We start from the raw sequence: 14,669 nt of genomic DNA, 5'->3' as shown, positions 1-14,669 counted from the left end.
GGGGGAGAAGGGACTTGGTCAGGGAGGTGACCAATAACCCGTTGGTCACTCTGACAGAGCTCCAGAGTTCCTCTGTGGAGATGGGAGAATCTCTGCAGCACTCCACCAATCAGGCCTTTATGGTAGAGTGGCCAGACGGAAGCAACTCCTCAGTAAAAGGCACATGACAGCCCACTTAGAGTTTCCCAAAAGCACCTAAAGGACTCTCAGACCATGAGAAACAAGATTCTCTGGTCTGATGAAACCAAAATGTTACTCTTTGGCCTGAATGCCAAGCGTCACATCTGGAGGAAACCTGGCACCATCCCTATGGTGTAGTATGGTTGTGTCAGCATCATGCTGTGGGGATGTTTTTCAGCGGCAGGGACTGGGAGACAAGTCAGGGTCAAGGGAAAGATGAACGGCGCAAATTACAGGGAGATCCTTGATGAAAACCTGCTCCAGAGCGCTCAGGGCTTCAGATTGGGGCGAAGGTTCACCTTCCAACAGGACAACAACCCTAAGCACACAGCCAAGACAACGCAGAATGTCTGTGAGTGGCCCTGCCAGAGCCCGGACTTGAACCCGATCAAACATCTCTGGAGAGACCTGAAAATAGTTATGCAGCGACGCTCCCCATCCAACCTGACACAGCTTGAGAAGATCTGCAGAGAAGAATGGGAGGACCTCGCCAAATACAAGTGTGCCCGAGCTTGTAGCGTCATACCCCAAAAGACTCGAGGCTGCCAAAAGCGCTTCAACAAAGTACTGAGTAAAGGGTCTAAATACTTATGTAAATGTCATATTTCATTTTTTTTTATTTATACATTTGCAAAAATGTAGTCATTATGGGGAATTGTGTGTAGATTGATGAGGATTAAAAAAAAAAAATGTTTTATCCATTTTAAAATAAGACTGTAACGTAACAAAATGTGGAAAAAGTCAAGGGGTCTGAATACTTTCCAAATGCACTGTATATCATAGCAGCCCTTACTAATGTTACCATTGAATTGCTGTAGAACAATTTTTGGGCTACCATTATTACCTCAATAGATTTTCCATGTTGCTTTGTTAGGACTGGCACCATTGAAAATGGCCACTGGCCACAACAACCACTGTATGTATATATAATGAATACAAGTCAGGAAACAACATTTCCTATAAGTGAAATGCACTGCAAATTTACATCTAGGCATTGCTTTGTAGGTGTGTAGGCTAGGAAACGTTGAATAATAGTTCAAAGAAAATAAGCTCTCTCTTACTGCTCTTGCAGAGTATCACTTATTTGTTGAATGGTGACATTTCAAGCTTCACAACCATCAACAGAGATCTTAACCAGTATTTCCTAGAACATCATCATGTCAGTCTTGGAAGGGTGAACTGACTCTGACCCACCCTATTCCCCGTGTCTCACAGCAGTGGTTTGATCAAGCTCTAGCTTTGATGGAACTTGGGGCATACTCTGGCTATGACGCTGTAACTACTGCTGTACTGTGTTCATGGGAGGGGGAGATGGAGAGAGGGATAGAGAAAGGGAGGGAGTGAAGGGGAGATGGAGAACGAGAGAAAGGGAGAGGCCTAAGACAGACGGGGAGGCCTCTGCAAAAGAGAGGGCTAGTTGGACAGAGAGAAACACAGCCTTATCCTGGTAATGAGGAGAGTCGGTCAACAAAGCCACCCGCAAAAATCCTATCCCTGTCTCCCTCTACTACAGTCGTCTGTTAATGTTTGCCTTTTCAATTGTTTGCACAGTAATGCCCAATGGGAATACGCTTCACAGCACAAGCCTCGCAGTTCTTGTTACACTCTTCAATTGGAATTCAATTCGTGTTTTAGGTACCATAGCTTTAGGCGATCTCAACATTACAGACATCTTCACCAACTACGTTTCAAAATGTGTATTTTTGTGGCATTACAGCTGTAGCCTGGTTCCAGATCTCTTTGTGCTGTCATGCCGTAGCACTAGAAGCACGGCCGTAGCACTAGAAGCACGGCCGCAGCACTAGAAGCACGGCCGCAGCACTAGAAGCACGGCCGCAGCACTAGAAGCACGGCCGTAGCACTAGAAGCACGGCCGTAGCACCAGAAGCACGGCCGTAGCACCAGAAGCACGGCCATAGCACTAGAAGCACGGCCATAGCACTAGAAGCACGGCCATAGCACCAGAAGCACGGCCATAGCACCAGAAGCACGGCCATAGCACTAGAAGCACGGCCATAGCACCAGAAGCACGGCCATAGCACTAGAAGCACGGCCATAGCACTAGAAGCACAAAATGTTGACTACATATGAATTTAAAATGTAAATGACTATTTTTAAAGTCATCCTCCCCCCCACCTTACTCGACTTTACCTAAATAAGTCTATTTAACACAGGTATGTTCTTAGAAATCGCTAACAGAATTTGTGTCATAAGCAATTTTAAGAGGACATGTCATTTTTTCCCCCGGAGCATCAAATCCTCTTACAGAGTCACACGAAGGTAAGATGTTTCGATTTCTATATAGCATCAGAAAGAGCAGATTCCAAAGTTTCCGAAACACTAGCCTTCGAAAATAACTCTCAGAATGTAAGAGATTAGCTCGATTTCAAAATATCACTTTTTCCCCAAGAATAACCGCTGTTCCATGCACTACACATATGAGCATGTGGTAGCAGATAGCTAATGAGAATGCTATTGTGTTCCTTGAAATGTATATCCTTTTTATTCTAATGTTACCCAACACCTTCATAAACACAACCAAATAGCATATATGAAATGTATCTATTACACTGTTTGAACGTTGCAGTCAAAATGAACGCTCATTGGCTGAGAGTGGGGTCCCTCGAGGCCCTGCTTTTCTAGTGATAGGAGTTGGCTACAGAGCACAAACAGTTCTGGGATTAGACTGCTATACCTCTTTTTCCCCTACTGATTTGGGAGCAATATAAAATCAGATCAAATAGAAAACTGTCCAATATTGACAGTGTCCACAGAAAGGCATTCACAGCGGGCGTAGCTGCCTCACTGCCTCACTGCTTGACACTTATGGGGCCAGCTAAGCTCCTGGAGGAAAAGGGAAGAGAGGATAGATCGAGAGACTGAAAGAGAATGGGGACAGGTGGAGAATCTTGTTACAGGCCTCGGCCGAGTTTAATTTATAACCTCCTAAGTGACTCCTGATAACATCAGCGCAGTGGGAATCTGCTTAAGAGCCTGTCAGCAGGGTAGAAGAAGAAGAAGATGATGATGAAGAAGATGAAGGGGAGGAGATAGAACTGACGATAACGAAACTTACGTCTCGGATTCACTTCAAACACCACCCTGGGAGCATTAAGCCTTTCCACTACAGCTCAATGAATTTAGGAGAGACAGAGAGAGAAGGACAGACAGAGAGAGAGACAGACAGAGAGAGACACAGAGAGAGAGAAAGAGCGGTAAAGAGAGAGAGAGAGTGACAGAGAGAGAGGTAAAGAGAGAGAGAGAGAGAGGTAAAGAGAGAGAGATAGAGGTAAAGAGAGAGAGAGAGAGAGGTAAAGAGAGAGAGAGAGAGAGATCCACAACCACTTTAAAATAAACCATCTCGCCATCTTCAGCATCTGTCGTAGGTAGTAGCATTTCTTCAGAGGTCAACAGATGCTTGCTTTGTAACTACCTTGTGGGGGAATGTGGAAAGCAAGCTGAGAGAACAGAACAACACCCAGGCGTGTTCTTCAACCTTGACAGTGTTGATTGCTGGTTTGTCAAACATGAAACCCCTTGGAGTCTCCTTTATCTCATCTCAAATGTCGTTTTTTTTGTTGTTGTTTCTAACCTGTCCTTGATACTCATCTTTATGACAGGATAAAAACACACGATTTGAGATTATATATTGACCGAAGACAACACTGGATCACTTTCAATGCAAACCTGCATACTTTATACAGGTACAGGCCAAGACAAAGACTGGTTGGTATACTTCAGTCTGCCTCAGAATGACAGGATGTCAGAAGGAAGCAGAGACACAGGGTTCAGGCCATCTCTGAGAAATGGGCAATTCTACGGTAACAGAATGACGCAGAATGAGACTCTGACTTTTCCACTTTAAAAGTATGCCTAGCAAAAACCATTGACTGCAAAGTTAAACCAACCATACAACTTTAGGACTTTCCACAGAAAATGTGATAAAAACACGTTTACTTGAAAAACAGAGTGCAGAGTAACAGTATGCGGTTAACATTTTCCCCCAATTTATAATTTATTTTTTTAATCTAATCCGAATTTATATTCAAAGATGTCTGCAGAAAGAATGGGGTGTCAGCTATGATAATGCACCTCGAGTTTGAAAAAATCTATTTCGGTTATTGACCTTCAGTAAGTGAAATGGATTAACACCCAGTAACAAAATGATGGTAGCAGAGTGACATTATGGGTCCCTCCCTGATCTGTACTATACAAGAGATGCATGGTGATGTATCCTGAATAGGTACACAAGGGTAGAACAATGATATATCCTCCTTTGCATGTTTGGGTATTATTCTACACACTAACTATTACTATAATGAGCTCAGCCCCCAAATAATACCAAATTTGGTTGGTCCGAACCGAACCAAAGCAGTGCCAATCATAGACGTCTATGTTTTACAAGTTTGGACATCACAGTACAGCACAGTAGAGCACAGTAGAGCACAGTAGAGCACAGTAGAGTACAGTACAATAGAGTTCAATACAGTACAGTATAGTACAATGCAGTAAATTATACTGTACTTTACTCTAGTGTGCTCTACTGTACTGTACTAAACCCTTCTCTACTGTACAGTACAATACTGTACTTGATTGTACTGACCAATACTATACTATACTGTACTGACCAATACTATACTATACTGTACTTTTTTTAAATGGAGCCAATTTGTTTTCAGCACTTTTATTTCCATGACTGATCAAAAGGTGTTTTCTCACGGCTCTCGCTTGTCCCTCCGCAGCAGACATATGGTGAGCAAATATGTTTGGAACATCGAATGGCAATAAAATCACAGTATGGAATGGCAATACATATATAATTGTGAAAATCGCAATACATGTCGCATTGGCACCTAAGTATCATGATAATATCGTATCGTGAGGTCCCTGGTAATTCTCAGCCCTAGGTGTCAATAAGAGCTGGAAGGGGGGACCTTAACTGGAGAGAGTGTAGAGAGACAGAGAGAGAGAGGGAGGAGTTGTCCAGATTTTTTTCACACTCCTGGTTTGACCATGAGACAGAAGGAGAAAGAAAACAGTTATGAGCTGAACATGACAGTGGAAGGGAGGACAGTAGCAGGTGACCCAACTGTGATTTGTGACTACTATGAATTTCCATTGTAGCCAATTCAGTTGCAGTCATTCTGTTACTGATTTGGTGACAGAATAACGCGCTTCAATCACTTAATAAATCATCAACCAAATTGTTATTCGTAAAAACACTATAACTAATTAGTAGGTCTACCTTTACTTGTTACTTCTGTGAACATTTCATTATCCTCCCATTATGAGGGAGAGAAATAAGAAACGATCTTATAGATATGTGGGGTTTTGGTAACAGAATGACAAGACACTAGACTATATTTCTTAAACTTACTGGAGGCAAACCATTTTGGCAAAACTAAATATAAATGATATTAGTTGGCAGGGGTCTTTACTTCAACATTATTGTATTTTTATGTATTTCTAATATATTTTAAGACTGTTTCTGCTAGATGTTTTCTAAGACACCTTTTTCATCTTGTTCGACCTGAAATCAAAGCTTTTGCTTATTCCTACCGTAGAGACATTTATATATGCCTTAGCTTTCATTTGACACCCAATTTGATGTGCTCCTATGAACTTCTCATGTTAGTGCTCATGGGTCTTTTACATGGAAATGCCCCAAATCTAGTTTACGAAGTAGACCAGACAGCGGTAACCTAGCCTGCTCCTAGATGCGTTTACGCGATCTAGAATCAAATAGAATCACATTTAGCAGATATATAAATACAAGGAAGGCAGTCAAACTCATTTACAGTGAAATAATTACACGCGTACAGGGGAAAATATACGTTTGTAGCGTTCGATTTCATGTCCATAGTTAGCATGGATATTGGAATATGGTCCCAGTCATAGTTCACCCAGAGCTGTGCCACCCAGATCCACACTGAAGCTAATTTCTTAGCCAAACTGCCGCAGTCCTATCTCCGAAAGCAGGTTCCATGCAGCCCAAAAGCTGAGGCAGCCATTTGTAACATGCTATATTTTGTGGAAATTATTAAGTCCGTGCCACAAAATGCAAAAATTGCTTTGTTTTGTGCCCACAAATGCCAAGCGGTTATACACTGAAACCCCGTGAGGGACTGTGTCTTCCTCCCAAATGGGACCCTATTCCCTATATAGTTCACTACTTTTGACCAGGGCCCATATGGTGCTGGTCAAAAGTAATACACTATAAAGGGAATATATTTTGCCGTTTGGGACTCATACCATGACTCAGAGATTCATCCCGGCATCTGAACAAAGCTCTGCCGCGCGCCCAGATGTTTATCAGCCAGGGCCCTTGGCTTTATGAGATAGTGCCTAGCGTCGCGACAGTAGTGGCATTACTACCATCCAAAAGACCACAATGTAATTCCCTCTTTGCATATGCCAATAGGATATGATTAAGAATGCAAACTGCACCTCAAACTATCTCTCCCTATCAAACACACCAACGAGGCTCATTGCTAGGCACGTAATAAAAATGTTTAATGTTCTTTTGGGCCACGATAAGGCCTACCGCCGCCCACCTAAGCTCTTTTGATGTGCTTGTCAGGGCTGGGCATCGCTGTCACAAAGGGGACACTGTCTGGCTCCATTCCAAATGGCACCCTATTCCTTATATAATGCACTACTTTTGACCAGGGCCCTGATATGCAGCCTCTGTCATTGCCCAATCTGAGGAGATATACTGAGGAGATATACTGAGGAGATATACTGAGGAGATATACTGTGGAGATTTACTGAGGAGATATACTGAGGAGATTTACTGAGGAGATATACTGAGGAGATATACTGTGGAGATTTACTGAGGAGATATACTGAGGCAATATACTGTGGAGATTTACTGAGGAGATATACTGAGGAGAAATACTGAGGACATATACTGAGGAGATATACTGAGGAGATATACTGAGGAGATATACTGAGGAGAATTTGTTCCAAAGCTAAGTAGCAGATTGATATACCAATAAAAGTGTAGCGAATTAAACCATATCGGAAGTCTCCACTTCCACCTTCCTTGTGTCAATAAAAAATGATAGACAATCAGTTACATGGGGGGTGCTGGTGATAATCCGTTAACAGGCAGGCTATTAAAAGAGGAGCGGCGGTAACCGTTAACAACATGCTACTGTTGAACACATGAGAGGGTGTGATGTCATGTGTTATGCCATGGTGGGAAAGTGTTCCCCCTTAATTGGACTCTTATTGATAATCCTTTGATGGACAATCTATCCAAAGGGGAGTGGAGACAAACATGTCGCCATGCTACTGTTGAACACAGGCGAGGTGTGTGATGCATCAAAGTATGCCAAAGAGGAAGATTGTTCCCTCTTGATTTGACTCTTTCTTAAATTACCAATTTGAGGCGTCAAGGCAAAGTACATAAAAAAATCTATTTTATTTTATTAACCCTTATTTTACTAGGTAGGTTGACTAAGAACACATGATCGTATCACAGCAACAGCTCAGGGAAGGGATTTCCAATATCCAAGATTGAGAATATTTTCGGCCAGTTTTATAGACACAGATTAGGTCTAGTCTTGGACTAAAAAGCCCTTTCAATTGAAAATCTCCATTGAGAATGCTTTTTATTCCAGGACTAGGCCAAACTTTTTTCAAATTAATGTTTAATTTAATGGCAAAAATTGATTTAGACTGTGGGTCTTTAAGAAATGCCAGGAGTGACACGAAGGTACTGGTCCACAGTTTGCACAAGAGTGTGTGTTTTCGGTTGATTGGACGAGTGACAGCACTGTCTGTGACTTCACAGGGAGCAGCGGAGGTCTAATACGGACAGATAAGCAGTGCTCAAGACGTAGGATCTTAATTTGAGCCAGTTTGCTACAGCAGGAAAATAATCCTGCAGCAACAGGAATTTTGTATTATTTTGTGGATTTTAATGAAATTGTAATGAAATCACTCTGTATTCAAATGGTTATATTTCTCTTACAGCTCTCTCTGGAGATGGACCTGATGCCGCATGTGTGATTTGGAATCCTGAGCAAACCCTCCTGTATTTCTCATAAAGGATCCTAGACCACAAATCTACATATAGAATACCATGGGTTTTGAGGTCTATTTCAGCATGTGGATAAACATATGTGTTCATACTTTTGTAGATAATCATGTAAATACTTATTTATGAGGATAATATTATGTTGTGACTGTGAATGTGAATGTGGGTACATCAGAGCATCTCTGTCATCCTCTTTGGTGAAACAATGTTAGCCTTGGGTGTCATGTTCCTGACCTGTTTTCTGTTGTTTGGTATGTGTTTAATTGGTCAGGGCGTGAGTTTGGGTGGGTAGTCTATGTTATGTGTTTTCTATGTTGGGTTTATGGGTTGCCTGGTATGGTTCTCAATTAGAGGCAGGTGTTTGGCGTTTCCTCTGATTGAGAGTCATATTAAGGTAGGTTGTTCTCACTGTTTGTTGGTGGGTGATTGTCGCTGTGTCTGTGTTTATTGCACCACACGGTACTGTCTCGTCTCGTTCGTTCTTTCCTGTTCATGCGTGCTTCGTTATATGTAGTTTGCATGTTCAGGTCAGTCTACGTTGTTTGTTTGTTATTTTGTAAATATTCAAGTATAGTTCGTGTCAGTGTTCGTCATGTCTAATAAATTCATTATGGATTCAACACCCGCTGCGCCTTGGTCCGTTCATACACCACCAGACGAACGTTATATTGGGTGAGAAATGGGATGTGGTTCTTCACAGGGACATTCATCCAAATAATACATCTCTTAAGCCCCAGTTCATAGCGTTTGTCTAAATGTAGTTAAGCAAAGCCACCCACGGATACATTGCTTCCGGGGACAGTCTCTAAATCGATGAACGCTGATAACCTGCGTATTATTTGTCTCATTTTTATTGAGACAAAATAGATTTCAAGCCGCCAGACTGTCGGGAACACGAAAGTAAAATCTAATTATGGGGTAACGAAGTTAAATAGCGAGCTTCGTTCGGTTGAGAACTCCCAAGTCCTGTGTTTCGATAGACATGAGCTACTGCACACAGCTCCACACGCGTTCTATAGTCTATGTTTTAATCTTTCATTTTTATTTTGTATGCTTTCTAAAGAAAATTACGTGACTCTAGCGCAATATATTTGACACAAACCTAAATTGTCATTATTGGAAATCAGTCTTTAAATAATCAAGTAGCCTTAAGATTCTCAGAACCGCGGCTGGATCCAAGGCCCATCTGCCAATTCTAGTCCAAAAAGTTTATTGAAGACTGTCACTTGCCCAATAAATGTATGAGAGATAGGAAACAACACGGACTTTTTTATTTTAATATGGTCACTTTCTTTTTCCAAACCAAGCATCCATCTAAGGAACATAAGACAACGAGCAATGATATGTCTACACCCACCTTTCTTCCAGACCCATATTTTTTTGTTGACCACCGGGCCCGGTTTTCCCCGGGGGTCCCCGTAGCATCCTCCTCGTCTCCTAGCAGCCCCGCGGAAGCTGTATCTGAATCCTCCCCCTCCTCCAAATCCTCTCCCTCCTCCACATCCATCGTCTTGAGACGCTTAGGTGCTCTCTCGTATTCCCCTTCCTCGTATTCCTCAATGAGAGACATTGTTGATGAATACAATTATCTGTTGGTGTTAGATGAATTCACCACCTGAGAAATAAATCACAAAAAGCAGTCGAGAAAGTTGCATGCATGTGGCTCTACGATACAATGTCGACCAAGCGAACTAGAATTCTGACAACTGTGCGCATTGACGGCAATGTCACCCTCCAATACGCCCCTTCTTGTGCGTGCATCTTCACTCTTTTGTTCACATTGCAGATTTCTTTCCATTGGACAACCTTTGCTTCTCTTCTGAATACAGTCGTTGATTGGCTATGGGGGTTATGCGTAAAAAGCGAAGATATGATAGAAGCTTCTGTATCGCGAGCCACAGTATGTACTCTACGTGCATACCATCAAAGAGTGGGCCACTAGGCCTAATTAAAAGGAAAACAATGAAGCAAATGTATCCCATGACACTTTACATTTTAGTCATTTAGTAGATGCTTTGACTTACAGCAGCAATTATAGTTAAGTGACCGACCTACACAGTCAGCTCATGGAACTTCGAACCAGCGACATTTCAGTTACTGGCCAAATGCTCTTAACAGCTAGACTACCTGCCGCCCTACTTTCACATGCAAATAGCACTTCATTTCTATAAGCAATCCATAAGCTATTAATCAAGGACTATTCTGTTATTACTATGTAATAGTAAGGTACTATTAGACCTCGAACTAGACAATGAAGAAAACCATCTCGTTTTTTCAACTAATTATTATTAAGTAACTGGTTCCACAGCCTTTTTGTTGGTTTACTCAACTTTTCAGTCCAAGTGTTAGGCCTACCTGAACACAAAAAAATGATTTGGTGCACATTTATCTGCCCTAAAAATGTATTTGGGCATCTTACCTAAAAAAGGCTGTGGAACCAGCAGGGCCGGCTTAATGCAGGGGCTTACTGGGGCCGAAGCCCCTGGGCCCAGGCCCGTGGGGGGCCCAAGAGGCAACCATTTTGAATTTAAATAAATATATACAGTACCAGTCAATAGTATGGACACACCTACTCATTCCAGGGGGTTTCTTTATTTTTACTATTTTTCTACATTGTAGAATTATAGTGAAGACATGAAACATATGAAATAACACATATGGAATCATGTAGTAACCAAAAAAGTGTTACACAAATCAAAATGTATTTTATATTTGAGATCCTTCAAATTAGCCACCCTTTGCCTTGATGACAGCTTTGCACAATCTTGGCATTCTCTCAACCAGCTCATGAGGTAGTCACCAGGAATGCATTTCATTTTACAGGTGTGCCGTGTTAAAAGTTAATTCGTGGAATTTCTTTCCTTCTTAATGCGTTTGAACCAATCAGTTGTGTTGTGACAAGGTAGGGTTGGTATACAGAAGATAGCCCTATTTGGTAAAATGCCAAGTCCATATTATGGCAGGAACAGCTCAAATAAGCAACGAGAAACAACAGTCCATCATAAGACATGAAGGTCAGTCGATCCAGAAAATTTCAAGAACTTTGAAAGTTTTTTCAAGTGCAGTCACAAAAACCATCAAGAGCTGTGATGAAACTGGCTCTCATGAGGACCGCCACAGGAAAGGAAGACCCAGAGTTACCTCTGCTGCAGAGGATACGTTCATTAGAGTTACCAGCCTCAGAAATCAACAATTAACTGCACCTCAGATTGCAGCCCAAATAAATGCTTCACAGAGTTCAAGTGACAGACATATCAACATCAACTGTTCAGAAGACATTGCGTGAATCAGGCCTTCATGGTCGAATTGCTGCAAAGAAACCACTACTAAAGGACACCAATGATAAGAAGAGACTTGCTTGGGCCAAGAAACATGAGCAATGGACATTAGACATCTGTCCTTTGGTCTGATGAGTCCAAATTTGATATTTGTCTTTGTGAGACACAGAGTAGGTGAACGGATGTGTGGTTCCCACCGTGAAGCATGGAGGAGGAGGTGTGATGATGTGGGGGTGCTTTGCTGGTGACACTGTCAGTGATTTATTAAGAATTCAAAGCACACTTAACCAGCATGGCTACCACAGCATTCTGCAGCAATACGCCATCCCATCTGGTTTGCCCTTAGTGGGACTATCATTTGTTTTCCAAAAGGACAATGAACCAAAACACACCTCCAGGCTGTGTAAGGGCTATTTGACCAAGAAGGAGAGTTTGACCAAGAAGATGGAGTGCTGTGTCAGATGACCTGGCCTCCACAATCACCCGACCTCAACCCAATTGAGATGGTTTTGGATGAGTTGGACCACAGGGTGAAGGAAAAGCAGCCAACAAGTGTTCAGCAAAGTGGGAACTCCCTGAAGACTGTTGGAAAAGTATTCCAGGTGGCTACCTGGCCAAGAGTAGCCAAGAGTGTGCAAAGCTGAGTGTGCAAAGAGTGTGCAAAGCTGCCATCAAGTCAAAGGGTGGCAACTTGGAAGAATCTAAAGTCTAAAATATGTTTTGATTTGTTTAACACTTTCTAAGTTACTACATGACTCCATATGTGTTATTTCATAGTTTTCATGTCTTCACTATTATTCTATAATGTTGAAAAAAGTTAAAATAAAGAAAAACCCTTGAATGAGTAGGTGTCTCCAAATTTTTGACTGGTACTGTATGTATATATATGTAATGGAAATATATACGGTGTCTATTAGATATACAGTATATGATTTATATTTTTTCACTGCAACCGCCAACCACAGGAAGACTTAGGAGCCCGCTCTCAATGAGTGTAGACAGCCTGCAGCCTGCTGCCACTCTGCTAATCATCAGATTGGGGAGGAGAATAGGTAAGGGGCCACATGGGTAACTGGTGGACCCTTCCTTGATTGGGTAATTGATTAATAATTTAAAAAACGGAATAAGTAAATGTGACTTTATCGAATTGCTTCTTGGTGCACGGATTTGATTACAGCAAATGATGGTGTGCCGGGAAGGGGATTTCTTAAACTGGCCCTGTTAGGGAACCTGTTACACACACAGTGCTTTTAACATACAATGTAAACTTACATATTTGACACACATGATTACATTGTGCAAGTTCATTTACACAATCATTTTTATTTAACATTTCCTCAACAGGGATTTGAACTAACAACCTCTTGGTTCATGACATTCCGATCGTCCTGCTAGGCCACCATGTCTCTGTCAATTTTCACTTAATCTGACTATTCTCTCATTATTGATTTGATTTACTTTTTTTCTGCAATGTTAGGTTTTTCTGTATAGTCTAATGTTGGTGGGACATATTGCTCTGTTTTAATGTTACTCCTTAAACACTGTGATAAATAAAATGTATTTTCTTGAGTGTACTTTTAACAGAGCTGAGATGTACTTTGAAGTGCAAAGTGTAGCAATACAGGTGAAATCAGTAATTGACACAGTTACAAAGCAGGAAGATTGGAATGCCGTAAACCATGATGTGGTGATTTCAAATCCAATGTTGAATATGAATTACTGTCTAAATGAACATGCACAATGTAATCATGTAATCATGTAATCATTGCATGTTACAAGCACTATGGGTATGTAACTAGTTCCACTACCATTTTTAGGTAAAATGCCCAAATAATCATTTCTAGTTGAATGAACATATGAGACAATTTGAGCAAACACATAATTTTAAGTTCACTTAATTTTGGCCTACGATTTCTCAAGTTGGAGATAAGTTTGGCCAACACATTTTTTTAGTTCAGGTAACACTTGGACTGAAAAGTTGAGTAAGCAAAAAAAGGCTACGGAACCAGTTACTTAATAAAAAATTGTTGAAACAACTAGCTGTTGCATAACTAGTTGCGTAACTTCCATTATAACTATCCTAAAATAATGCCTTTGTCAAATTTGACCATGCTTACTTAGAGTGCTACAGGCTAAAATTGATTTTCTTTCAGGCAAACAATCAACTTAAAACAACATGTATTGAATAACAAGTTATACATAGTTTAATTATCTATCAGTTTGACTCTTTCTTTAGTAATACAAATTTAAATGTTTATGTCAAACAGTAGTTAGCTGTCAAGCAACTGAGTAACTACTCAGTTCTGTTCCCATTCTCATATCTACACCAAATCAAATCAAATCAAATGTCATTGGTCATATACACATGGTTAGCAGATGTTAATGCGAGTGTAGCGAAATGCTTGTGCTTCTAGTTCCGACCCTGCAGTAATATGTAACAAGTAATCTAACAATTTCACAACAACTACGTTATACACACAGGTGTAAAGGAATGAATAAGAATATGTACATATACAGTAAATATATGGATAAGCGATGGCCGTGCGGCATAGGCAAGATGCAGTAGATGGTATAGAGTACAGTATATACATATGAGATGAGTAATGTAGTGTATGTAAACATTATATAAAGTGGCATTGTTTAAAGTGACTAGTGATACATTTATTACATCCAATTTTTTATTATTAAAGTGGCTAGAGATTTGAGTCAGTATGTTGGCAGCAGCCACTCAATGTTAGTAAAGGCTGTTTAACAGACAGATGGCCTTGAGATAGAAGCTGTTTTTCAGTCTCTTGGTCCCAGCTTTGATGCACCTGTACTGACCTCGCCTTCTGGAAGATAGCGGGGTGAACAGGCAGTGGCTCGGGTGGTTGTTGTCCTTGATGATCTTTTTGTCCTTCCTGTGACATCGGGTGCTGTAGGTGTCATGGAGGGCAGGTAGTTTGCCCCCGGTGATGCGTTGTGCAGACCTCACTACCCTCTGGAGAGCCTTACTGTTATGGGTGGAGCAGTTGCCGTACCAGGCGGTGATACAGCCCGACAGGATGCTCTCGATTGTGCATCTGTAAAAGTTTGTGAGTGTTTTCGGTGACAAGCCAAATTTCTTCAGCCTCCTGAGGTTGAAGAGGCTCTGTTGCGCCTTCTTCATCACGCTGTCTGTGTGGGTG

The 14,669-nt window shown here is 41.3% G+C and overlaps 1 protein-coding gene across 1 annotated transcript in view; it reads right to left on the bottom strand.

Annotated features, from left to right (window-relative positions):
- The window catches only part of LOC120032923 (heterogeneous nuclear ribonucleoprotein L-like), a 66,149-nt gene extending 56,355 nt beyond the window's left edge, over positions 1–9,794 (bottom strand). The window contains exon 1 of the mRNA XM_038979188.1: positions 9,582–9,794. Coding sequence (XP_038835116.1) covers positions 9,582–9,794 — 213 coding nt within the window. The remainder of the gene's footprint in view (positions 1–9,581) is intronic.
- Between the last annotated feature and the right edge of the window lie 4,875 nt (positions 9,795–14,669).

The sequence above is a fragment of the Salvelinus namaycush genome, chromosome 39 (genome assembly GCF_016432855.1).
Source record: "Salvelinus namaycush isolate Seneca chromosome 39, SaNama_1.0, whole genome shotgun sequence".
In the NCBI taxonomy this organism is placed as follows: Eukaryota; Metazoa; Chordata; class Actinopteri; order Salmoniformes; family Salmonidae; genus Salvelinus; species Salvelinus namaycush.
Note: the sequence above shows the minus strand (reverse complement) of the source record. Positions and strands in the feature narration are given on the sequence as shown.